Source organism: Manis pentadactyla, chromosome 14, assembly GCF_030020395.1.
Source record: "Manis pentadactyla isolate mManPen7 chromosome 14, mManPen7.hap1, whole genome shotgun sequence".
Lineage (NCBI taxonomy): Eukaryota > Metazoa > Chordata > Mammalia > Pholidota > Manidae > Manis > Manis pentadactyla.
Window position 1 is genome coordinate 3,092,160 of NC_080032.1, and position 26,290 is coordinate 3,118,449.

The window sequence follows — 26,290 nt, forward strand, 5'->3', positions numbered from 1 at the left end:
TTTATTATTTTTGGTGGAGGCGGCTGAAACCCCCCCAGACCCAGGGAAGGTACAATGTGATCTTTGATTCGTGTTTCAGAGATCAAAGAGAGTAGTTTGGGTGTAAATGCAGATAACATTTCAGAGATTCTTTCATGAAAGGAGTCACTAGACCAAGGGCAGAAAGGGAGCTGGTGTGGTATGTGTGTTCGCCTCCAGAGACATTCTCCAGGGACTCCTGGCCTGTAGCCAGGTCCTTGGCCTGCGCACCATTAGGTCCTTGGACCGGGACGGGCTAGGGGGCGGAGGGGGCTGGCACCTCCCTGGAGGGCATGGGGAGGAGGCCTAGGGCAGTGCACCTGAAGAGCTCACAAGCTCATCCTCCACTCGCTTTTCCAGTCTTTGGGGGCTGACTGGGTACCCCACTCCCTGACGGCAACGCTGGGCTTAGCAGCCGGCCTTCCTTATCCTACGTCCAGTCTCGTTTGGAGGCAGGCAGCACAACCCACCCACGACGAGAAGGCCCCGAGCCCGCAGGTGGCGGGTTCGTGCCGCCAGCCCTGCCCTGCCCTCTCCGGGCTCCTGGGCTGGGGTACGTAGAAGCAGGCCCTGAGTCTGGGGCACGCGGCTCTGCGTGGGCAGTGGCACTTTTCGGGGGACGCTGCATCCCTCCACCCAGACATTCCCTGATGCCCTCCAGCCGCTCAGCGGCCTCCCAGTGCCGGGCCGACTCGCGGGCTGCGGCAGCATCGGGGCAAGGCCAGGTGCGCGTCACGGCCTCCCCGGCCAGGCCTTCATTCCTCGGCCCCCGCGCTTCCCCTGCCCGCGGCCGCGGCTCCGCACGCCTGCGCGCACTGTCAGGACCACTCTCCGGCGCAGCGCGGGGCCGGGCGCGCTCCCATCATCCCCCGCGCCCCGCTGCCTAGCTGGCAGGGCCCGGAGGCGCCTGCGCGGCCTCGGCTCCGCGGATCAAGGCGCAGGCGCAGCCCGGCTGGGAGGCCGTCGTGGGCGCGCAGGGAGTCGGCGCAGGGCGTACGGCGCGGCCGCGCGCTCGCAGGGAGCGTGACTGCGCGACACGGTCGCGCTGGGATCGCTTCTCTCCTCCGCGCGGGCTAGCCTGACTGGGGCTGAAGGGTCAGTGGGGCGGCGGGAACCCGGGCGCCGGCGGGGGCCCCGCCCCTCCGTCCCTTCCCAACCCCCCGTCTGCGGAGAGGCGCCCGCAGCTCCGGCCTGCGTCCTCTGCCCTTCCGGCCGCAGCGCCTCGGTTTCTCGGACCGCGCCGGCGGCTGGGGGCACCTGGAGTCGTTTTCGGGCGGTTCGTGCCGTCTCCGGGGGTCGCGTCGCGCCCACCCTCACGGCGGCCGTTCTCTCCACTTTCCAGGTGACACCTGGGACTCTCGCCCTGGGAGGGAGACGCGGCCGCACCGTCTCTGATCTCAGATTCGTGGGCGCCGCTCGCCGATCCTCGCGCAGCCGCAGGTAGGTCGGCCTCTGATGGCGGCAGGGCTTTGTGCGCACATCCCCGGGGTTTCCTGCATGGCGGTTGCGGGAGGGGGCTGCCGTGGTCTTCCTTCCACTTACTGTGACGCTTCGAGCAAGTTACTGCGCTCCCGGGGGCCCCCGGCTCTCCCACGTTCCGGCGGCTGCCTTTGACTTTGCGGAGGCAAACGCGCGTGCGCCACGATGTCCGCTCCTCGTGGAGAGCGCTGTCCAGCTCTGGAGAAGGGCCCAAATCCCCAGGGCCAGGCAGAATGGGGGGAGAGGCGAAGAGGGGTCAGCTGAGGGGCGGCGTGGGCGGGCCAAAGTTCTCAAAAGTGGTGAGAGACCCAGTTCAGGCCCAAGCAGGGCTGGCTGGGTGACGCAGGACAGCGGTCTCCCCGGGGCTGCAGGGGGCACACGGGCATTCTGATGGGCGGCGAGGAGACAGCTAGGGTCCTTGCTAGGGGTGGGAGGTTGGGACTGGGAGGAAGCAGGGGCTTCTGGGCACAGGATAGAGTCTCTCCGGGCAGCCTGGCACTTGACATCAGATTGGTGGTAGGAACTGGAGTGGAGTTCATAGTTATTGGTTTTTCAGAGCTGGGTGAGAGATTGGACTGGAGTCAGGAGTGCACTGCGTTCACGCACTGCCTCTTGGGCCACTGTGTCCAGCAGGTCCCAGAGAACTCTTTTCTTGCATTAGGATGGGAAGGGCTTTCAGGTGGAGGCCTCCCAGAGTAGGGGATGGGGGACGTACCTGAGAGGTTCCAGAATGCTTGGGTGGTGTGAGTAGGTGCTGGCGTCCTTGGCCTCTAGGGCTGCAGGCTATCCTGGAGGTGCTGGGAGGAAATACCAACAGAGCTGTGCCTTGCTGGAGGAACTCACCCTGATGGGCAGCAGATGACCCCAGGAAACTGCAGGAAGTGTGTGCAGGGGGTGGTGCCCCACGTGTGAGCCTGGGGGAGCACTGGGATGTGTGGAGGGAGCTGGGGAGGTGGCACAAGGAGGCTGAAGCAGAAAGTGTCCCACAGAGGCCACAAGTGGACCTCCCTTTGCAGGGAGACTGAGGAGGTGGCCACCTTTGGGCTGGGCAGTGTGAGAGCCCCAGGAAGGGTTCCTTGCCCTGGAAGGGAACTGTGCCTACTGGTGGGTGTAGCCTCCTTTCCCGCCTCAGGGCTTTCAGGGCTTTTGGGGCTGCTCAGGATTGGTGACTGCTGCTCTGGAGGTCTTGCAGGAGTGACTTTGGGGTTGTGAGAGAAGACACAGAACGTGTTAAATTTTGGGGCTGAGATGCTGGGCTCTTGACAGGGATGAGGATGCAGGGAGGCGGTGTTTGGGTGGGCATGGCAATGGCATGGCCTGCAGGCTGTGCTCTCAGTGGTGAGGTGAGTCTGTGAAGCATCTGGGGCAGGTTGGGGAGCACAGAATAGTGGGGCTCCAGGCTTCTGTTGGGTATGAAGGTAGCTTCTACCATGCTTCTAGAACTGTGATGTGAAAGGATCCTCCGACATGCTTTGCGTACCTAACGGTTGCAGTGCTCGGGGCGGCCAGGAACCCCTCATTGGGCTCTGAAGGGTAGTTTGGAGCCGGCATGGCGATCCGCGGTGGTTAAGCGTGTGGTCTCTGTTGCTGGGTTCGGCTGCCTCCGCCCCTTGCTGGTTGATGTGTGGCTGCAGACAAAGGCCTTCACTCACCGTCTGCCTCAGGGATGATAAGTACTACCCACATCAGGAGGTCAGTGTTTGGCGTGGATGGAACCCTCAGTGAAAGGTCACTGCCATCCTGGCAGGCAGCCAGGCTGTAGAGGGAAGCCTAGGGGGCTCCAGTCTGGCCCCTGCCCCTGTCCTTGTGGGGCTGACGGCGTCCACCGTCACACCCCGCCTTGGAGACATCCCAGGCGGCATCTGCCTTGCCCTCCTTCTCACCTCCCAGGCCCGACTCCTGGGTCCTCCGACTCAGAGCTCCTAGCAGGGCACTGGGGCTTGTCTGCTTGTTGCCTCCTGCTGCCCAGTGGCAATGGTCGAGCCTGGTTCCCGCTCTTCTCCGCCTTGTTTTTGGACAGATCGCCTCGGATGGTGGCCTGCGTCCAGCAGTCCCACAGCTCCTCCCAGCTCTCCTGAGGCCGCAGGTCAGCTCCCCTGACCGTCAGCACTTGCCTGGACCGCCTGGGTTTGCCGCGCCCCTCTGTGGCCCATCTCTGTCCTGCTGCGTCCTCTATGCTGCCTCGGTCCACCCTTGCCCCTGCACCGGCTCTTTCTCCCCTCTTGCTTGTAGTGGGTGTGGCAGCTCCGCTCCACTCCCAGCATGCCTCGTGGCCAACGCCTTCAGCAGGGCCCTCACAATCCCATCCAGGCAGCAGCAAGTTACGCCAACACACACACTTGGCACCAGATGGACTGGGCCTCTCCTGAGGTCACCTATACCCCCCGTAGCAGACCACTGGATTGAGCAGCCCTGCTGTGGCGACCCTGTGTGTATGCGTATGACTATGGAGCAGAAGAGCAGGGTGAACGGTGCTTCTGGCAGTAAGCCCACAGAAAGGGGGCCAATGGCTGTGTGCCTTTCTGGCCCACAGCCCCTCAGGGTGATAACCACTGGGCACCAGGCTTGGACCCAGGCACCTTCAGTGGCTCCCCATGGATGCTGGACTGCTTTTTGGTCCACTTACTACATGTACTTCCACTTTGAGCACTACCAGGACATCCTCGGCCACATCTGTGAGATCATTGGGTGCCAGGTGTGGGTGGCCCCCGACCTTGACAGGCACCTTGGAGCACTGTGTCTGACGATTATGAGCTCTTTTGCCAGGATCTTGAGGAAGTTAGTCAAGACTTGAGCGGTTATGCTGAGTACCATGCACAGTACCCCGCTTCTTTGCCCAGCTTCCAGCCAGCCACCAGTGGCCCTGCAGCTACCTGTGGCAAGACAGTACTTAGCTGGGTTCCTGGGGACCCCGGCACTCAACATGGGGACACCCCAGGCCTGCCCCAGCTGCTCTGGCCATTCCTGCTCTTCCTAGTCCCAGCTGCCTGAGCAGCAGCTGGCCACAGAGAGCATCCCTGGGCCCACGGAGCCCACAGCCTTGTCCACGGCTGCGTGTAGCACTGCTTCTGGTCTGGTGGGGCCTGCCTCCTCCAAGCAAGGAGAAGGGCCCCCAAATCTGTCTCTACTTTCACAGTCTGCTGGACCCCTGCCCAGAAAGATCCAGCTCGTCCAGGGGCATCCAGAGCCCCAGAAGACAAAGGAGGAAGGTTTTGAGACAGAGGGAGACAGGCGGCATCCCTAGGTAGTTTGCAGGGCAGCAGACGCCCTGGAAGCCCCAGGAGAGCCACCATCTCCCACTCCCCACCCCACAGCCCTGGATTCTGAACACAGCCCAGGCAGAGGCGGCAGTGTCTCGGCATGAAGGAGCCTGCCTAGCCAGGGAGCCCCACAGCCCCCTGCCAGGACCGAGTGGCATTGCTGCGTGACTGTGGGCAGAGCATGCCAAGTATTGCCCTGTGCACTTGCCCCATTGCTGGACAGGAGGGGTGCTTGTTTGAGCTCCACCCCATCTGTGCACAAGTAGCCCTCTTGCCCCACTCCCTGCCGCCACAGCAGGACATTGGCCTCTTCCCTGTGCCCCTCATCGTCCAATTGCCCCCGTGGCCAAGGGGCTATCTCCCACTGGCCTTCAGCTGTTTGGGCATCATGCTGTATATCAGTCCCCATCAGGTATTTGTATGTCTCTGTAAGCCCCGAAACCATGCCCCTTCATCACTGGCTGGACTGGACTTGATGTGCCACGTCAGCCCTGTTGGGCTCTGGTACCTGATGGTGTCCCTGCCTTGGCCCCCTTGTCCATCTTGTGCCCTGTGACCTTTGTCCTCTGGTCTGGAATTTAAGGAAGGCTACCAGAAGGAAACAGCCACTTTCATCATTCAGGACTACTGGGATGGTATCTCGAGAGAGAAGGGTCCTTCGCTGGGAGTTGGCCAGCAGCCTGGCCATCTGGGGAGTCGGGATGTAAGCTTAGCTAGTCCCGGCTGTGCTCCAGGCATTTTCCCATTCTGTATGTGTACATTCTAGTCACACCTGGTTTTCTTCAGAAGTTGGCATGAATTCCTGTGTCTCAGTGCCTTTGCCCGCCAGCTTTCTGCTCTTCTTCAGTCCCTGCCTCCCCGCCCACTTGTGCACATTGCTGATTCAGCACCTAAACCCCAGTACTGTAAATGACCCTGAGCCTCCGGGCAGGGCCTCCATTCCTGGTCCGCTTTAGGTCCATGGTACACAGTCGGTGCTCATTCAGTGTGTGTTAGATCCACAGCTGAGCCTGTAGTGTGGTGGCCACCAACAAGCAGAGTCCTTATTCATCGGCTGGAGCACTGCCTGCATCAGGAGCAAAGGCTGGTTCCCAGCCGAGCGCCCCACGCCATTCTGCAGGTGTGGTGGTTCCCAGTGGGGTCTTGAGGGTCTGGTAGAAGGGGTTTGCCCGAATGGGTGGGGACGGGAGGCTTGGGGGTGGAGTGTGACCTTGAGAACTGACTTCCAGGAGCCTCCAGAGGTGAAAGGCAGCCAGAGCAGAGCCACAAGGCCCCAGGGGCCAGAGGATTGGAATGAAGAAGGACCCGTTCTGCACGAGGATGGAGTTCCTAACAGTGCTGACCTCAGAAGTTCCCTCAATCCAGGGTTAACACAGGATGGGCACAGTCACCACTCCGAGGGGCAAGAATTTCAGGCCTCTACAGTTTTACAGTTGTGGAAACAAAACAGAAGAATACTTCCCTAGAAAGTAGGAAGAAAAAATAAGTAGAAATGTGAACTGCAACTAAAACTATTTTAGGAAAAAACAATTAAAAACAAACATCTGGTAAAAATTTTTAAGTAAAATAAATGGGATTGTTTTATCTAGTAACTCACTTAAAAAGGCTCTGGGTTCAGATGGTTTTATGTGTGAGTTGTTTTAAGGTACAGATACCTTGTAAGTAAAACAGCTGCCAATCTTGGAAATAGGTGGGAAGTGATGTAATTAAAGCAAGATGACAAATCGCTGCTATCTTGATTCTGACTGAATGTGGAAAATCCCTGCGTGTTCTGGCCCAGCCCCAGTCACAGTGCTGCTCCTTCATGCTATTGGTCAGGTCCCAGCACTCTTACAGACCCAGGTTGGGCTGCTCCCTGTCCCGACACTCCCCCTCAGCTATGCCTGGCCTGTCTGTGGATCTGGTACTGGTGATTGGAAGGGCACTTATCTCAGATGGCAGGATGGCTCGCAGTAGAACATGTTGCTGCTCTCCAGGACGGATGCCTGGTCACCTTTGACACCCCCACTGTGTTGTCGGCCTTCGCACAGGATGCCTTTCCTGTTTCGGGAGCCCTGTCCCATGGGGGCCTTTCTCCCCCCAGACGGCTCCTGCAGGCTCAGGTTGTGGTCTGGCCTACCTCTCCTGAGAGCAAGCTCTGCCAACACAGGCCCAGAGGGACAGGGGAGAGACCGGATGACCTTAATTTGGGAAATGCATCCTGTTGTGGTTGGCTTCTTGCCATGAAGCAGGGCCTCAGTGGTGATGGCAGGGCTGCTCGTTCCTGGGTGCCCACATGGGTGGAAACGGGGAGGGTGGGAGGGCTCTGGCCTGGCCTTCACACAGGCAGTGGGTATGGTGTTGCGAAGTGACAGCCTTCTCTCCAGCTAGCACTGTGCCCTGCCTTCGAGTAGATGAGGTGACCCAGCTGCTTCCCCCTCTGCTGGGGGAAAGGAGCGGAGGGCCAAGGGGAAGCCCTGCCCCGTGGTGGGACGAGGGCCCTCAGGTCATGCTCCACGGGCAGGCTGAGGTGCTGGGCCTGCCCCCAGGCCGTCGTGTCTGTCCTTCACTTCCCTTGGAAATTCCGGGAGATTTCATTTCCTGAAGACAGGACACAGTGGTCACTATGGGAAGGTTTTTAAAATACTTGTCTCCAAGGAAAATGCCAACACCGGAAGTACCGAGGGTGAGGTCCCATGACATACTGAACATCTTAAAAAGCTGCAGGAACAAAGGTGCTTGGACATCAGGCGGACGGATGAGCAAAGAATAGAGAACTTTGAAATAAAGCCAGATGAGTACAGGAATTTAGTTCATGCTAAAGGCATTGTTTCAAAATAATGGTGGAAAGTAGATTATTCAATTCAGTAAAAGGAGTTGGAACAACTGCTTAGCCATCTGGAAAATAGTAAAACCAGACATGCACCTCACTGTATACCAGTCTATACTCCAGATGGATTAGATTTCAGCATTTAAAAGAAAATCCTAGAAGTGCCACAGGGAAGTAGTGTGAATGTTTTTTTCTGTCCGTGGTCCCAGGACTTTAAAAGTCTCAGCTCTGCAGAATTGCCGAAGGTGTGGAGAACCAGGTTTTTGCACACTGTTGGTGAGGGTATCAAATATGACAGTTCACACACACAGCCTTTCTAGGTGCGCACATGCTGACCACTGGCCGACGTGCAGACGGCTGTTGCTTGTCTGCAGTGGGGGTTTTCAGAGCATAGATGGGCTTGGTTGCCCCTCGCCACCTCCACTTCAGGCTGAGGGTCCTCAGTGTCCCCTGACCTCTGTGGGTGGTTTGTCTGCAATGCTCCGTCCTCATGGCAGTGGGATGGTTGAATGAGATAACTGGGCCCTAGTGACTGCCTAGCGGGCGTCACTGCATTAATAGCAGAACTGCAAGCAGCCCATGGGCCCAGCAGGAAGAAGCGAGGAAACTAAAGCTGCCACCCCATCGAACCGGTCGGGGTGAGCCTGTGTGCCCGCCCAGAGCAGTTGCTCAGGGCCTGGCCGGAGGAACCCTGCTGGGCGCACCTCTCCAGAGCCATGAAGGCAGGGGAGGGCCTGGGGGGCCACGTGCGGTGCGTGCCACTCCCTCCTGTTTCTGCGGCCAGAGGAAGCTGAATTCTGAGGGACGGGAGTGTGTGATGCCCCCGTGGGGTGGGCACTCAGCATGGAGGGGAAGCATCCACTCGGGCCGACACCTGATGGCGCAGCCGTCAAGTGGGAGTGGCAGGCCTGGGTCCATACCCGTGGGACGAGGCCTGTGTGTGTGCTGGGGCTCTGCGGCTCAGACAGCAGACGTGTGTTGCCCCACAGTTTGGAGGCTGGAAGTCCAAGGGCGAGGCGTTGGTGGGTTCCTCATCACCCCATGTCCTCACAGTCATCCCTCTACACCTGTCTGTCCTAATCTCATGAGGACACCAGCCATTGGGTGCTGAGATGGGCCTTGTGTTTTCACAGCGTGACCTGTTCCTTCCTGACTGACTGAGGACCTGTCTCCCCTTTCCTAGGGGGCACGTGACTGCCAGTGTCAGGAGCTGGGTGCCCTGCTCTAGATGGGTGACATGGTCTCTGTTAGGGAGAAATGGTGGGCTTGGGAGGAGCCCCTGGCCTGCAGGTGCCCTGGGCAGCCATTTTTTCCCTCCTGGCCTCGGGGGCACACAGCTAGGGCTATGACCTGGGGTGGGTGGTGCCCCTCCCCTTGGCAGGTGCTTCTGTCTCCCCAATGGTGGAGAGGAGCGATGTGGGCTGCTCCCCACCCGAGCCCAGGCTGACGTGGGAGTGACCAGCGCTCAGCCACTCAGGTGCTGGCATCCAGATGCTGCTGGGTGGGCATGCTTGCTGCCTGTCTCTGGGAGCGCCATGTCTCCATCATGCCCTGTTTCCCTTGGTGTTTCTGCACTGCAGCCCAAGTTCTCTAAAAGTGGGCAGCCTGTGAGGCTGGCCAGGCGCCCAACCCAGTGTGCTGCCATCTGGGGCACAGTGGCCTCCCCCTGAGAGCCTGTGTTCCTCCCCTGAAAATCAGAGCAAATGGCCTTGGGTAGTGGTGGCTGGGAGGGGAACCCAAGCCAGAGCAGTTCTGCCCTGTGATTCCTCCCCACCCAGGGCCCTCCATGGCGTCCCCCGCAGCCTCCTGGTCCCTTCATCGTCCCCCCACCCCTGGTGGGTTGCTGAACTTGAGAGTTCACTGTCGCCATTCTGCCTTGAACGTTACTGGAAGGCAGCAGGCTCTTAGCTGTGATTGCTGTTCTGGCCCTGCCCTTCCCAGGCTTCTGCCAAGTGCTGCCGGCCGCTGTGTCCATACCCGTGGGACGAAGCCTGTGTGTGTTAGCGCAAGTGCGCACTTGTGGCTGTGTGCACCCAGATGCGTGTGTGCCCAGAACCCCCAGCCCTTTGTGAGTATGTGGTGCGTCTGTAGGGGCATTATCTGCATGTCTGTGAATGTGGACCAGACCTGGCAGAAGTGGGCCCCAGAGGCTGGCATTGGCACATGGGACTGGTCACACTTCCTGTGAAACTTAACAAGGTTTTCCGGGTGTCCACCAGGGACAGAAAAGGCCCACAGCCCTTTGCTGGCCAGGCTCCCACCCCTGCCTATTAAGTGCCAGGGGCAGGCAGACAGAAACTGCCCAGACTTGGGCTTCTTTCCTGCTATTTTGCTGGGCTCCTTGGACCTGCTTGTGGGGTGACAGTCATCTCAGCTGCAGCTTGAGATGCCCGTCCATGGAGAGACCCCTGAGCTCAGTGGCCCCTCCCCTGATGTTTCCTCTCGACCACTAGGGCGGCCTGTCCCACAGCCCAGAGGAGCCTGCGACCTGCGCCTCAGTTTCCACAGCTTGGAAGGCCCTGCTGGCTTTAGGCAGACTGGTGGTTCACACCTCACGTGCCCCAGCTGTGAGGTTACCAGACACCGCCTGACTTTTGTGTCCACCAGACTCACTCCTGCCGCCCCCGCCTGGCCCAGCCCTGCCTGGCCCAGCCCTGCCAGCTGCGGAGCATGTGCGGAGTACCCAGCAGGGGCTTAGCTGTGGTGCACCAGGGGCCTTGGGGTGCTGGCGGAAGGACGGTGCTTGCCTCTGCTGGGCACCCATCATACCACTGGGCCTTGACCCCAGCGGAGGATCTGGGTCCTGGGCGCGGCCTCTGCTGCCCCTTCTCCTAAACAGGTGGGGCCTGCCTGGAAGGGGAGCTAACAGACCTGGGGCGGCCGTGCAGGCACTGTGTGGGGCACTCACTGCAGCTGAGGGGCTTCACAGTGGGCCGCCCGGAAGTGCTGGCAGCCAGCCACCAGGTGCAGGGACTCTGCCCCAGGGAGGTGGTCAGTGCCCGTCCCTGCCCAAGGCAGTGAATCCTGCTCAGGGTGCAGATTCCATGGAGAAGCTGGGTGTGTGGCTGAGTGTCTGGGAGCAGAAGGGGTCTGCTTCACAAAGCAAGTGATGGCTTCTCTGGGCTGCAGGGAAGGCTTCAGGCCAAGGGCAGAGGTGGGCGGCCATCGTTCCCCAGGGCCTCGGGGCTGCAGCTCCAGTGCTGAAACCCGGGTCCACAGCCGCCCTGAGTTCTGCTTGGGGGACTCACTGGCTGTCTGGGAGAGGCCCTGCCCGAGGGCTGCCTCGGCTGTGCGAGAGGCTCAGAGGATTCCTGTCAGCCAGGCTCAGGCGGCCCCCGGGCACCCGCCAGACAGCCAGCACGGGGCCTTGTTGAGCTGTCAGTCAAGATGGAGGCCCGCCATGTGGCTCCTGTGACACCACTGGGCCTTTGGAGGTGGCCTTATTGCCCTCCCGACACACACAGTTCCGGCCGTCTGTGGGGAGGTGGGATGGCCATGTGCACTTGCTGCCCTGGGGAGGCAGGTGCAGGACGGCACCCACCTCCCCGCTGGGCTCCGAGGCCTGCAGCATGCGCCCCGTCCTCCCCCCTCCCAGGCAGGCTGGACGCACTGCATCCCTGGAGCTCCTCCCTGGGACCTGCATCTTTGAAGCCACGGATACTGACAGAGGATTCAATGAATCCAAGGTCACCAGCCGGGTGTTGACAGATGCCCGGCCACGATACTATTTCTGATTTAATAACCGAATGGGAGGCTGGCCCTTGGTAATAATTAGGGCTAATTACTGAGGAGGTGTTGACAGACGGGCTGAGAGGAAACAAACTACCTTTATCCCCGAGCTTAGAGTCAGATTACCAGCCCGGTACTATCTGCCCCTCAGAAAGTAGACGCTTCAATCACTCACCGAGGCCTCAAAGGGGAGAGGCCTGGACAATGCACAGGCTTACAGAGGAGCGATGAAGTGCGCCTTTGACTCCGAATCGCCCAGCGGAGCCCCCATGCCAGAAATGGTTTCTTTGTGAAGTTGAGTTCCCCAGGCAGGGCGGGGGCTGCTGTGGGTGCAGACCCAGCCGGCAGCGTGGCCTGTGCGCCCACCCAGTCCTTCCCAGGCTGGGCCCGACGGGGGCAGTGCAGTTTCCCTGGGCCTGCGCGGGTGGCTGTGGGGTTCTCGCCATCCCAGCAGACCTCTTCCCTGCCGTGTCTCATGGGGTTGCCGCCCCTCTGCAGCTGTCAGGGGCGGGTCTGGCCTCTGGGAGGGGCTGTGTTCTTGGCCTTAGGGCAGGAACTACCTAGGGGGCCTGGGTGACCCTCACTGGGCTGTGCCCGCCTTGTCTTGTCCAGGGAGCTGATGCCATTGACGGGGTGCTGACCCCCAGGGGCCCCAGTGACTGGGAGGTGATGACCTTTAGAGGGTGCCCCACATTGTAGGCTGTTTTCTGATGTGCTGTGTGTGCACCTGTTGACTCCCCTGGAGCTCCCTGCATTTCTGAGATAATGGGGGCAGCGCCAGACCTCCATTTCCTGGTGTGAAGCAGCAGCCCAGGGAGTTTCCTGGCCTAGACGGCCCAGGCCACTGTCTGTGATGTGGCGTGAGGGGCCAGTTCTGGATTACAAGCCTCGCTGTGGTCTGTCCTGATCAGGAAGGTGGGAGGGTGGTGAGGCCTTGCTCAGGACAGGCCTGTGCAGAGAGGTCCTCCCGGTTCCCGGTATAGAGGGAGAGCGCCGCTGCTCCTGGCAGCCTGGAGGGCCAGCCAAGTCAGACTCTTCCCTCTGCAAGGGCTGAGTTAACTTCAGAGGGAGCAGGTCGGTCGGGCTGGTGGAGAGCGGTGGCCTTCCTGTCCCTGGCCTGCTGGATGTAGCCATGGTGAGGAGGAGGACAATGATAAAAGTCATCAGCTCACTGTAATGGGGTAGTGGGGGGGCTTGGGAACGGGGGGAGTCTAGTAACCACAGTGTTGCTCATGTAATTGTATATTAATGGTACCAAAAATATAAAATAAAATAAGTCATCAGCTCATTTGCTTAACTGAATAGTGACTGTCTTGTGTTGGGGGATCTTGATGCATTTAAATCCATATTATGGCAAAAATAGGACGGTGAGTTATTTCAAGTGGGAGAAGCACTTGATAATTGGCATTGAATCTACTTCAAGTCAACTTATGTAGAATCAGAAATTGGCTCTAAGCCAGAGGAACATAAGCAGGGAACTGGGTTTTCATAACATGTTAGTGGTAAATCAAATGCCATTAATTGTAGCTTGAGAGAAATAGCACAAAAATACGGTGCAGTACACTTTATTTGAAAAATGGCCCCCCAGGAAATGGGGCCGGTGCCCCCACTGGTCTGCAGGAGTGTACCCGCGCTGGTTCCCGTTGCTGTGCCCGGCTCGTGTGGAGTCCTCAGGGCAGGGGGCTCGTGCTCATATGGCGTCACTGACGAGAGTCCAAACCTTACTCAGATTTCTTTTTACCTAACGTCCTTTTCCTCTCCCAGGACCTCATCCATCCAGGGAGGTGACCACATTACATTTAGACGTCCTGTCTCCTTGGGCTCCTCTGGGCTGTGACAGGTTCTTACACTCTTGTGTCTACAGTCTTGATAGTTTTGAGGACTCCCGGTCAGGTCTTCTTTGGAGTGTCCCTCAGCTGGGGTTTGTCACTTCTTTTTCTCATGACGACACTGGGGTTGTGGGTTCCTGGGAGCCAGACCTCAAGCATGAAGTGCCATCTCATCACATTATAACTGGCATGTGCTGTCAACACAACATCACTGTCGGCACTGACCTTGTCACCTGGCTGAGGTAGTGCTTGTCAGGTTTCTGCCCTGTACCGTCACTCGTTGCCCCGGCCAATCTGTCCCCGCATGAAGGAAGTCACAGCCCACACGTGCAGGGTAGGAGTTCTGCTCCACATTCTTGGGTGAGAGCAGCTGCATCCATTATTTGGAATTCTACGTGGGACATGAGTCTACTCTCCCCCACCTATTTATTTAGTCATTTCTCTACATCAGTGTGAAGTCATGAATATGTACTATTGATATGATCAAGATCATCACAAAATGGACTTACAGTGCCTTAGCACCGCTTGTGCACCACAGCACTGCCACAGTCCAGATGCGGACGCGGCTGCACTGCCCCGGAACCCTCCTCCTGCTGCCTGGCGGTAGTCTGCCCCCTGCCCACCCCCACTCCCCACCCCATCTGCGCGCTCTGCCTCCATCTGCCTTTTCCAGAATGCCATATAACTAGGCTCATTCCTCATGTAGCCTTTACTCACCACGATTCTCTGGCAAGCCCTCTGCGTTCCTTTTTCATTGCTCAGGAGTGTGCCAGTCACCCATGGACGGTCGTTTGGGTTATTTCCCAGTTGGGGCAGTATGAACAGAATTGCTGTAAGTATTCACGTGTAGGCCTTTGTTTGCACATGTTTTCATTCTTCTAGAATAAACACCCCAGGTAGGACTGCATGGCGATACGATTCGCGTATGTTTCTTAGGAAACTGCCCAGGGCCTGCCCCATTTTGTGTTCTCACCAACGGCGCACGAGCATTGCAGTTGCCGCAGACCCATCAGTACTCGTCTTTGTCGGCTTTTTTCCTCTGTTTTTTTGGTTCTTCTGATAATCTGGTCTTCAGTTCCATTTCATCGAAGTCGCCGAGTTCATGTGCACTGAATTGTTCACAGCATTTCCTCCATGGCCTCTTAGTGTTTGTGGCACTGTGGTGCTCACCCTTTTTTCTTTAATATAGTTTGTTTCTTATCTCTTTTTGGTGATCAGTCTGGCTAGAGATTTATCAATTTTATTACTCTTTTTTAGAAAAAGAATCAATCTCTGGTTTTTTGATTTTCTTTATTGTTTACTATTCTCTATTTCGTTTATTACTGCTCTAACCTTATTTATTTCCTTCATTTGTCTTGCTTTGGGCTTATTTTGCTCCACTTTTTCTAGTTTCTTAAGGTGGAAACCAGGTCATTGATTTGAGACCTTTCTTCTCTTCTAAGGTACACATTTAATGCTATAAATTTTACTCTGCATATTGCCTTAGCTGCATCCTGCAAATTTTGATATTTTGTTTTTTATTTTTATTCTGTTCAAAATATTTTCTAATTTCTCTTGGGAATTCCTCTTTCACCCATTTGTTTATACATAGGTTCTTTATTTTCCAAATATTTGGAGATTTTTGAGTTCTGTCTGTTACTTATTTCCAGGTTAATTCTATGAGGTTAGTGGACATGCTTTGTATGCTTTTGGTTCTTCTACATTTTGTAAGGTTTGTTTTATGACCCAGGACGTGGTCTCTCTTGAATATTCTATGTGCATGTGAGAAGAATGTGTTTTTCTGTTAGGTAGAGTATTCTCTTAATGTCAGCTAGGGAAACTTGGTAGATAATATTAATCAGGTCTTCTATATGACTTTCTGGCCACTTGTTTAATCAGTTACTAGGAGTTACTTAAGTCTCTAATTATAATCACATATTTGTTTTCTTCTGCTTTGATTTCCATCAGTTTTCCCTTCATGCATTTTGAAGTTTTGTTGTTAGCTGAATACACATTTAGGACTTTAATGTCTTCTTGATGATGCCTTTTATCATTTTTGTATCCTTTTAAATCCCTCAGATATTTCTTGTTCTGAAGTGTACTTTGATAGTAATATGTACACTCCAATTTCTTTTGTTATTTGTGCAATATATCTCTTTCATCTTTTTATTTTTAATCTACCCATGTTTTTATATTTAAAGTGGGCTTTTCTGGACAGCATGCAGTTGTGTCTATTTTTTTAAAAATGGTTTGTAATTGTTGAGTCTTACAGTTAACAAGTGGAGAGAGCATTTATGTTTATTGTAATCACTGATGTGGTTCTATTTCAGTCTACCATTTTGTTGTTTTCTCTTCCTCTCTGATTTTTTATTCCTCTCTCCCTTCTTTCCTGCCTTCTTTTGGACTATTTGACTATTTTCAAATATGCTGTTTAAATTTTTCTATTGGGTTTTTGGCTATCTCTCTTTGTATTAAATTTTTTAGTGGTTGCTCTAGGGATTACAGTATACATAGTTAACCTTTCATAGTCTTTTTAATTATTTTCATTTCAAGTAAAATATAGAAGCCTTACAACCATGTAGATCCCTTTACCATCCTACCTTCATGTTATAGCTGTCTTTTTGAAAAGCCCACTGGGCAGTGTTATAATTTTAACAATATACATGTTCACATACGAAGTGAGAGTTCTTCTGTTATATTTTCCCAGGTATTTACCATTTATCCTCCAGTTCATTAAGTTCCACACTTCTTTCAAGCTATAGAACCTCCTTTAGTATTTCTTTTAAAGTATATTTGCTGGCAATAAGTTCTCTTAGTTTTCCTTCATGTGAGAATGTCTTTATTTTGCCTCCATTTCCACAGGATAATTTGCTGGATGCAGAGTTCTTTTCTTTCAGTACTTGAAAGATTTTTCCACTGCCTTCTGGCTTCCATGGTTTCTAATGAGAAATCCATACTCATTCAAATGATTATTTCCCTGTATATAATGTGTCATTACTGTCAAGTTATTTTTCAGTGGTTTAGTTATGATGGGTTTGAGTGTGGTCTTGTCCTACTTGTGATTCATTGAGTTCTTGAATCTATATATTTTGTATTTTCCCAAATTTGTAAAATTTCAGGCATTATTTATTCAAGTAATTTTCCTATTCCATCTCTTTTTCTTCTCAGATTACAGTGACATGAATGTTATACCTTTTTCTGTTAATAACTCCCTGGTCTAATAATTTATTTCAGTCTTTTTTCTTTCTCTTCCTACATTGTAAAAATTATATTGATCAGTCTTTGTGTTCATTGACTGTTTCCTTTATCATCTCCCATCCATTATGTTTTTTTTGTTTCAAATATCGTATTATTAGTTTCAAAATTTCCTTTAAAAAATAATTTATATTTCTTTGCTGAGAACTTTCCTTCCATTCAAGTGTGTTAACTTTGCCTCATAATGCATAATCATAAAAGCTGTTTTAAAACTTTTAAAGAAATTTTAATATTGAGGTACATACAATAAAAGGCACAAATCTTAGTGTGCAGCTTGATAAATTTTGACACATGTATACACTCATGCAACCATCACTCAAATCAAGGTATCAAACATTTGCACTAATTTTTCCCTCTTCATCTGTTTCCCTCATCCTTTTACCTCCCTTGCCTATGACAACCACTAGTCTTTTCTGTGTTTATGAGTCTATTTCAGTTTTCATTTTTTCATTTGTTTTGTTTTTCAGATTCCATATATAAGTGAAATCATACGGTATTTGTCTTTCTCTTTCTGATTTATTTCACTGAGCATACTACCCTCTAGATCCCTCCATGTTGCTGCAAATGGCAGGATTTCTTTTTTACGACTGAATAATATTCCATTGTGTGTATGTACCACCTCTTCTTTGTCCAGTCATCTACTGATGAATAGTTCGGTTGCTTCCATATCTTGGCTATTGTAAATAATGTGGCAATAAATATAGGGTTGCATACATCTTTGTGAATCAGAGATTTTGTTTTCTTCAGATAAATTCTAGAAGTGGAATTACTGGGTTGTATAGTATTTCTATTTTTAGTTTTTGAGGAGCCTCCCTACTGCTTTTCACAGTGGCTGCACCAATTTACAATCTCACCAGCGGTGTACAAGGGTTCCCTTTTCTCCACATCCTTGTCAACACTTATTTTTTCTAGTCTTTTGGGTAGTGAGCATTCTGACTGGTGGGAACGGATACTTCACTGTGGCTTTGATTTGCATTTCCCTGATGATTAGTGATGTGGAACATCTTTTCATGTGTCTGTTGGCCATCTGTATGTCTTCATTGAAAAATGTCTATTTGGGTCCTCTGCCCACTTTTTAATTGGATTATTTGTGGTTTTGGTGTTGAGTTATGTGAATTTATGTATTTTGGATATTATCTCCTTTTTGGATATATCATTTTCAAAACTCTTCTCCCATTCAGTAGGTTGTCTTTTCATTTTGTTGATGGTTTCCTTTGCTGTGCAGAAGCTTTTTTAGTTTGATGTAGTTGCACTTGTTTAGTTTTGCTTTTGTTTCCCTTGCCTGGGGAGACATGTCTAGAAAAAGATTACTAATGAGTTTATTGTCTGTGTTTTCTACCAGAGTTTTATGGTTTTAGGTCTTATATTTAGATCTGTAACCCATTTTGAGTTTACTTTTGTGTATGATGTAAGACAATGATCCAGTTTTATTCATTTCCTTTTAGCTGTCCAGCTCTCACAGCAACATTTATTGAAGAAACAAGCTTTTCCTCATTGTATAATCTTGCCCCCTTTGTCATATGTTAATTGACCATACAGGTGTGGGTTTATTTCTGGGCTCTCTGTTCTGTTGATCTATGGGTCTCTTCTTGTGCCAGTTCCATACCGCTTTGATTACTGTAGCTTTGTGGTATAATTTGAAGTCAGGGAGTGTGATCCCCCAGCTTTGTTCTTCTCAGCATTGCTTGGGCTGTTCTGGTTGGGTTTTTTTTTTGTGGTGGTGGTGGTTTTTTGTGGTTCCATACAAATTTTAGGGTTATTTTCTCTAGCTCAGTAAAAAATGTCATTGGTATTTTGGTAGGAATTGCATTGAATGCTTTAAATTTCTTATCTGATATTTCCAGTCATCTCAAGGTTGGCATCTGTAAGGTAGCTTTTCCCTTGAGAATTGGTCTCATTTCTGGTTCTTGGTGTGTTGAATAATTTTATATTGTATCCTAGACATATCCTAGGTGGAGTTTTGCATTGGGTCCTCTGGAAAATGTTGAGTAGTTGTTAACAGGTAGTCAACCAGTTAGATCTGCATCACGAGTTCTGTGTCACAGTTTGTGGGCTGTGGTTTTAATCTCAATTTTCAAAGCTTTTGAGATTGTGTTTTGGGTCTGTGCTACACACCAGCCACTCCAGGGTCAGTCTAAAACTTGGGTGGTGGTTTAAATCTTGTCCCATTCTTAAAGTTGGTGCTATTTTGGGCCTGTTCCAGGCATATGCAGCTCGGCGGTAAACCTGCAACTTCCGTGGTTCATTCACAGAATTAAGGGACCTTTTTCTTGCGCTCTGTCCTCTGTAATCCTTGATCCCCCAACACACACACTCTGTCTCCTATGATCCACTTCGCTTGGTTCTTCTGGCCAGAAAGACAAGTGTTTCTCTGAGTCACTTCTCCCACACAGCTCTATGCCCATCCTTGGGGCAGCACCAAGAGAGAAGAGAAAAACAAACCATCAGGGATTTCCTCTCCTATTCTTTAGACTTTTTTCTCTGTACTGCTGTCCAGAAATTAAGGGTTTCTATCTTAAGTTTAGCCACTGCTGCCTTGCAGCCATACAGGTTGGGCCTACCCACGAGGCAATGCCCCAAGACTTAAAAATAAGAACAGGAAAAATTTTAAATACTAGAAGATTTTGGCACACAGTGCCCCTTACTTATTGATTTTGGCTCAGGAGTTCCTGGAGTAAGGGATTTATCTGCATTTTCAAAGATAGTATTTCAATGAAGATTATATTGTGCAGGGCATTACACAAAGTCTAAATAATATAAGAATGAATACAGGAAAGCAGAAGCTACGTGGCATATCTGTAGGACTATAGCAAGACATTTGAAGTCCTAAGAACTAAACGAATTAAATTGCCTCCCACTTATAATTAAAAATAAAATAAAATATTAATATTAAAATCTAAAAATTCTACAAATGTCTGATAGTATAAACCCAATGCCTTTTACAAATGTGTGATTATTATCTGCTATGCCAGAGTTGTAATAAATGCTTGGTTTGAATTAAAAAAATAAATAAATAGGAACAGGAAACTTGTCCACATACAGATCACTTCTTCAAGGTTTTGCTTGCCTCCCATATCTGCCTGCTATTGTTCATTCTTCAGAGTTTTCAGGTAATTGCTTTTTATACTTTCCCATAGTTTTTAATTTCACTCAGCTAGAGGAAAAGGTTGTCGTGAGCTTACTTCATCCTGGCCAGAACCAGAGGTCTCTCGATGTAGTTAGTGTGGTTTTCATTTACGGTGTTCTATGAATGAAGTTAAGCATCTTTTCGTATTTTTAATGGTCATTTTCATAACTTTATGAGTTGTCCATTCATGTCTTTTGCCCATTTTTCTATTTGTTCTTTAGTATTTCTTCCCTTATTTTTGAAGGGTTCTATGTATTTTGGAGATGCTACATGTCTTTTGACATGCAAAAGTTTGAACATTTATTGTTAAATATTTTATCTTTTTAGTTGGTATTATAAATAGGATTTTCTCTAACATGTTATTGTTTGTACATATAGAAGCAATTGTAGTTTTATTTCCTGCTACGATGCTGAAGGTTTTAAAAAAGTTTGAATCTGTTTTATCATTAACTATCTAGGGCTCTCATGTATATCATCATGTCATCTGGAAGATAGTTTAGCATCTTTTGCAATTCATTTCTCTAATTGATTTTTCTTATTTAATTGCATTGGCTTAAACTTCCAATGCAATGTTGAATAGTAGTGTAAACAATGGGTATTTTGACCTGACTGGAAATATGTCTAGTCTTTCTTCATAAAACAGTTGGTTGGCTTTAAAACTAAGAAGAGTATGTGTTTGTGTATTTTAATCATTTTTAAGAAACCCATTGGTTTCTGTTTGCATAAGTGTTTTAATTAAAAATGGGTATTGAATGTCAAAAGCTTTTTCAACATCTATGGAGATAGTTACATAACTTTTCTCCATTGATCTGTTAATATGGTGTATGGCATTAGTGGATTTCCTAGTTGAACCAAACCTTGCATTCCTGGGATACATTCCACTCGGTCATCATGTATTATTTTCTTAATTTGATGCTGTATTATTTTTGATAATGTTTCACTTACTGTTTTTGTATGATATTCATTTGTGATATTGGTCTCTGCTCTTCTTCTAATCAAAGCTCTAAATATATCTCATAAGTTCTAATATGTAATGTTTTTCATTGTTTTTTAAATTTGTGGGTTAAAAATTTTCCCCTCTCACTTAGAAGTTGTTTAATAAATGTTTTTAAAATTTTAATTGGGACTTTGTTAATTTCTGGCTTAATTTGCAGTGTCATCATAGAATCTTGTTTATAACATTTCTTCTTTATGGAACTTACTGGTGTTTTCTTTGTGACACAGTAGATGATAATTTTTACATGTTCCATGCGTACTTGAGAAGAAGGTGTAGCCTACATCATCAGAGGGTGATTCCATGTGCATCTGTAATAGTTACCCTGTTGAGTCTGCTGTCTCCCTACTTGCTGTTTTCCACTTGATCTGCGGATCAAGTGCTAAGAGTAGCCTAACACATTCTCCAGTTCTTAGTGAGGTTTTTGTTTTTTGTAACTCCTTGCACCTCCTGTAGTCTCAGCTTTATGCAGGTGGTGTTTCTGTTGTTTAGTACATACATATTATGCATTCATAGTATTCATTATGATTTCAGCTTTTAGTATTAGAAGGTGTCTGGCTTTGTCAAATCTAATGCTTTCTGGCCAGAATTCAGCTTTGTTGATATCAATATTTCAACCCTTGCTTTCTTATTATTTCTGTTTGCCTGATATATCTTTGTCCACTCCATTTTTACTTTGTTACTCTATTTTCACTTTGTTTTCTTATTGCCTTGTATAGTCTGAGTATAAGTAATGTTTTTCCCTGTCCATAGACTCATTTTATTGTTGCTTTGTAGCCTCATTTTTTACTTCCTTCATATCTTGTGATAAGAATTAGGATTTTGAGCTTCATCTGTGTGAGACTGGAGTTTATTCATTTTCAGTTTTGTGGACTGTTCTTCTGTGTGAGTGTACGAGATTTACCCCATTCTGCAGTTGATGGCCTTTGGGTTGTTTCTGGTTTTTATTATTATATACAAACTGCTATGAGCATTCTGGTACAAGCCTTTGTGTACACACCAGGCTTTCTTCAGGGTGTTTACCTGAGAGTGGCGTTGCTGGTCATAAGGTGTGCAAAATAGTCCCAGATTGTTTTCCAAAGTGATTGTGGCAATATACACTCCCTCTGGCATGGTGGGGGGTTCCAGTTGTCCCACATCTTGGCCAACATTTGACAGACTGTTTAATTTTTTACTAATCTGCTAGAAGTGTAATTTTATCACACTGGGGTTTTGACAGGCATTTCCTAGATTATTAATTAGGTTAAATATCTTTTCATGTTTATTGGCCTTTTGTGTTTCTTGTGAATATCGTTCAGGTCCTTTGCTCATTTTTCTCTCTGGTTTTTCCTTTCTTACGGTATTGCTCTGTGTTCCTTATTCTGGATACGAGTCCTCTGTGGGTTTGTCTTCCTCCCGGTCTCTGATTTGCTTTTATATTTCTAAACCTACAGCAAAGTTGCGAGTGTGGTATAATGAATGCTTGTGCACCCTTCTCCTGTGCTCACCAGTTATTAACATTTTGCCACATTTGTTTACCTCTCTGCCTACTGCTTGTATGTAGATAAATAGTTATTGAGATTTTTCTTCTAAAACATTTGAAAGCAAATTGCAGACATCATGACACTTGACCCCTAAGAAACTGTAAACTAAGAAAAAAGAACATTCTTCTACATACAATACTAGTATCCTTCCCAAGAAGATTAACAATAATTCTATATTATCTGTAGTCTGTATTCAGATTGCCCCAGTTGTCCCAAAAATGTCCTTCCCAGCCCCCTCTTTGTGATCCAGGATCTAATCAAGTGTCACACGTTGCATTGGTTGTGACAACCTCTTCAGTCTCTTAATCTGAGAGACTCACCCTGCTGTTTGCTCTTTGACCTTGACCTTTGTATACATCTGAGCTAGCTGCTCTGTCCATCATCCCCAGATCTGGACGCGTCTGATGGTTTCCTGTGTATCGTCACCCCGGATGTGCATGGGTGGCGCCGTGGCTTCTGGCATCTCCTCAGGAGATAAGTGGTGCCATGTGTGTCCTGTTGGCAGTGCCAGCTTGGACTGGATGGGGAAGGTGGTGATAGCCACATGTCTCCATTGTAAAGGAAATTTGCCTTTGTGGTTAGTAAATAATCTGTAGCATAATACCTTGGCACAGTGCAGATCTCCTGTTTCCCAATAACTTTTCACCTGGTTGGGCCCTTTTTCAAATCTGAGCAGTACCTTTTTAAGGTCTTTTGTGTTCTACTTCTTGCAGTTTCAGTTCCCTCTTCCTGAGACCTTAAAACCATCAAGCGTCCTTAATTTACGTGCCTGAGCACCGTGGGCTGTGTCCCACCCCCTCTGTTTCTGGCTGCTCTCGCCCGTGGTGCCAGGTTCCTCGTTTGTTGTCGTGAGTCTGACCACGAGACTGCGTTTTGTAGGGTGTATCTGTGAAGTGATGGAGGTGGGCTCCAGAGAGACCTTCACAGACGTATGAGTGGGGCTTGGGGGATGCCCCAGGGTGGTGTGACTCAGGGCTGAAACCTGAGGGCTGGCGTCACTGGGGCACCTCTGGGTGCGGGTTCTGTCCCGTTCAGTCTGATGATGGCCACATAGCCCTGTGGGGTCTCGCCTTTATGGGGATGCTTCTGTGAGATCACCCACCTTGGGAGGGCCCTGAGCTTTGTCTGTCTTCAACCCAGAGGCCCTGAGACTGGAATTCCAGGTCACAGTGTCTCAGATGCCCTCAGGGCCGGAGCCAGCTGGGCTCGGTAGACCTTACTGGGTTGGGCTTAGATTTGGCATTTTGCCTCTGAGGGTTCTAAACTTCCCTTTTTTGGGGACCAACTTCATGACGTATTGAAGATTTGGTTTTTTATTTTATCAACATTTTCAGTTGTTTTTTTGTTGGGAGGCAGTCAGGATATCCTGTGTGGAGGTGGAGCCCCGCCAGTCCGCGTGGCCATGGAACACCCAGGTACCTTAGGGGCTGCTGGAGCTCGTTGTTTCCTTTGTCTGGCACACGTGCAGGGCGCTGGGTGCGAGCGTGGCGCTCCCAGCTTCCCAAGCGGCTGCCCTTGTGTGCTTGGGCCCCCAGAGTGGGGCAGGGCCCCGGCGTCTCTGGGTGGTGGCTCCCTGCTTCAGCCTGCCTCTCAGCACTCACTGTGGATTTCCAAGTGTCTTTAAGGACCAGCGGTCCTGTTGTGGTAAAAGGACTCATCTGGGACCTGTTTGAGGGCCAGGCTGAGGGGTGCACAGAGGTGTGAGCCCCTGGCAACCCGGGAACCCTGGGTGGGCACCTGTGGTCACAGGCGCTGGCCCCTCCCTGGCCCCGCCTCACCTGCTTCTCCAGTTACATGGGTTTGTCTGCCGACACAGCCCCTGGGGCCCAGGGCAGGTGCCCACCAGCCCCTGCTCAGTGTGGACGCCTCTGCCTCCCCATGAGGGTCCTCCTTGGATCCCTGTGGCTGCTGCGCCCGGCGGGCAGAGGGCGTGGGGGGGCTCCGCACCGTGTGCCTTGCCACCGAGCCCAGCCCCCCTGCTGCTCCTGTGCCTGGGGGAGCTCAGGTGCGCCTCCCGGGGTGACCCCGAGGCCTGCCAGGCTGCTGCTCTCGAGCTGTGATGTGGGGACACTGTCACCCATGTGTGGACGAGGGCCTGACGGGCTCCCGGGGCCGTTTGTAGCATCATTTGGAAAGGCTGTCAGAATTGTGTACATTGTGTCAGATTGTCTTTCTTTTTAATGTTTAAAAGAATGTGTCTTGCCTTGACATCTCGAAGAGCAGGCAGAATCCGAAGTGGTGCTCAGTGGTTCAAGTTTCATGTTCCTTTGCCCTCTGGGAGAAAGAGACAAGTGACAGAACAGGGAGACGAGGCAGTGGCGGGGGTTGACGTCGCGCACTGGCCTTGCGCAAGGGGCTTCGGCCTCTGCTGCGGGTGGCCTGGTGCCAGGGGAGATAGGCTTATGTGCTTATTCTCAATTAGATTAATAAAAATAATTAGATGTCATAAATCAAGTAATCATAGGGTATTGTCATGGGAAAAATATGTAGCTAGAATTAATTAATTTTCAAATAAAGCATATATTTTAATTGCTTGAAATGATGGAGCCCTTAATTGCTGATGCATCATTTTGGCCTGAACATTTTGGTTGTGACAACATGATGGGTTTGTTCTCAGCAGTTCTGAGGAAACAAGAGGAGACCTTGATTTCATCACTTCAGAGTGAACCTTACACTGATGAGGTTCTCAGAATCCCAGCAGGCCACGGGCAGGTGGCATGTGTAGGCTGGGCTTTGGCTGGCACTGCCCCAGGCACCACACTGCTAGTGTGTGTGAGCACCTGTGCACAAGCATGTGCATGCCTGTGTGTGCCCATGCATGTGTGCAGGCATGTGCACTTTTGTGTGTGTGTACCTGCACATGAGTGCCCTCTGCATGCATGCACATATGTGCATGCATGCAGTGTGTGTGTGTCTGGGCTGTGCATGGGAGTCTGTGCAGAGGTGGTCTGCCAGAAGATTCTGTGACCTGAACTGAATGGTGGGACACCCCCCAGTCTTGGGCTGGCGCTTTTCCTCTAGGTTGAGGTGCCTCAGCGGGGTCTGCATTCTTAGGTTTCTCCTAGTCCAGGGTCCTGCAGCCCTGTGCCTGTCACTGACCAGCTGTTCTTATGGGGCAGGCACAGCACAGCTGGGCAGTGGCTTCCAGGGGCCCAAACAGCTGCTCCTCTGAACCTGCCCCATGCCTGCTGCCCAAGGGCAGCCTGGCAGCTTTGTGGCCCTGGCCCAGCAGCGTCTGGAGGCACTTACCTGCCTGAGCAGGGGCCATGCATCAGGGAGCGGGGTGGGGTCAAGGCCCTCTGCCCACTGCAGGAGGTCAGCCTGCATTTGGGAAGAGTCAGTTGGCTTTTAGCCAAAGGTGAGAGAGGATTTAGGGTAAAAACCCTAGAAGAGACAGAAACAAACAGGGACCTGGCCATTTGTACAGCACGTTCCCAGGACCTCCTCCTTCTCCATGAAACCCCCCGATGGAGGCAGGATCAAACCGTTGGGGAGCTGCCTGCAGCCTCTTGCCAGTTTGGGTTACCGTGTGTCCTGGAGGCGGAGACCAGGCCGCCCCCTCCTGGGCCTGCCCAGGGGCTGCTCTGGGGCCTCAGGGTCCAGGCCCTTCTTCCACAGCCCTCAGCTGGCCTGGGTGCTGGCCGCGGTCTCCCCCAAGTCTCTGCAGTCTGGCCCTCCCGTCCCCCCTGTGCAGGCCCCACTGGTCCCCAGGCTCTGGTCACTGCCTGACCTCTGCTGTTTCAGTGACCTGTGGCCCCCTTCTTGCTCAGCGGGCAGCTCCCCAGCATTTTGCGCACTTGGCCCAGCCTGGGCCCTGCAGGTGGAGGGATGTGCCACATGGCTGCTGGAGCAGGTCACTTCTGGCCCTGGGGCCTCCCCCTCCCCCCCCCCCGAGAGCGGCCATCTCGCACTCCTGCGCCTCTGGCTGCCTGAGGGACTGAGGCGGTGTGAGAGGAGGACATGGGCAGCCAGGGACTCGGCAGGGCTGGGGTGGGCTCAGCAGGGGCACTGGGAGGCTTCTCCTGTGGGGTGGGTGGCCCCCAGCAGGCCTAAACACAGGACCAGTGATCTGAGGAAGGGTCTGACCTGTGATAGCAGCCCCCCTGGGGTGTGGCAAGGGGACTCCCTGCCTCTTGTCCTTTGGTGGCTGCGTGCCACCTCTGGGGTACTTCAGGCCCGAGTCTGAGGGGCCTGGGAGAGCTCACCACACCATAGCTGCCTCGGTTTCCCCAGCAGTGAATGGGGTGCTGCCCTCTCAAAGGGTGGCTGTAGTGCTTCGCAGCTGTGG

At 51.3% G+C, this 26,290-nt stretch overlaps 2 protein-coding genes across 2 annotated transcripts in view; both read left to right on the plus strand.

Moving 5' to 3' along the window:
* Window positions 1-260: 260 nt before the first annotated feature.
* Window positions 261-4,627, plus strand: RTL10 (retrotransposon Gag like 10). Its single transcript, XM_057492550.1, is given in 8 exon segments — window positions 261-1,113; window positions 1,361-1,458; window positions 3,518-3,879; window positions 3,881-4,037; window positions 4,040-4,121; window positions 4,123-4,225; window positions 4,228-4,334; window positions 4,336-4,627. Coding segments are annotated over 6 exon segments (708 nt in total). The 5' UTR covers window positions 261-1,113; window positions 1,361-1,458; window positions 3,518-3,759; the 3' UTR covers window positions 4,475-4,627.
* A 5,655-nt stretch (window positions 4,628-10,282) lies between these two features.
* Window positions 10,283-26,290, plus strand: part of GNB1L (G protein subunit beta 1 like) — a 46,126-nt gene continuing 30,118 nt past the window's right edge. The window contains exon 1 of the mRNA XM_057492547.1: window positions 10,283-10,405. The gene's annotated coding sequence lies outside the window, so the exon portion shown is untranslated. The remainder of the gene's footprint in view (window positions 10,406-26,290) is intronic.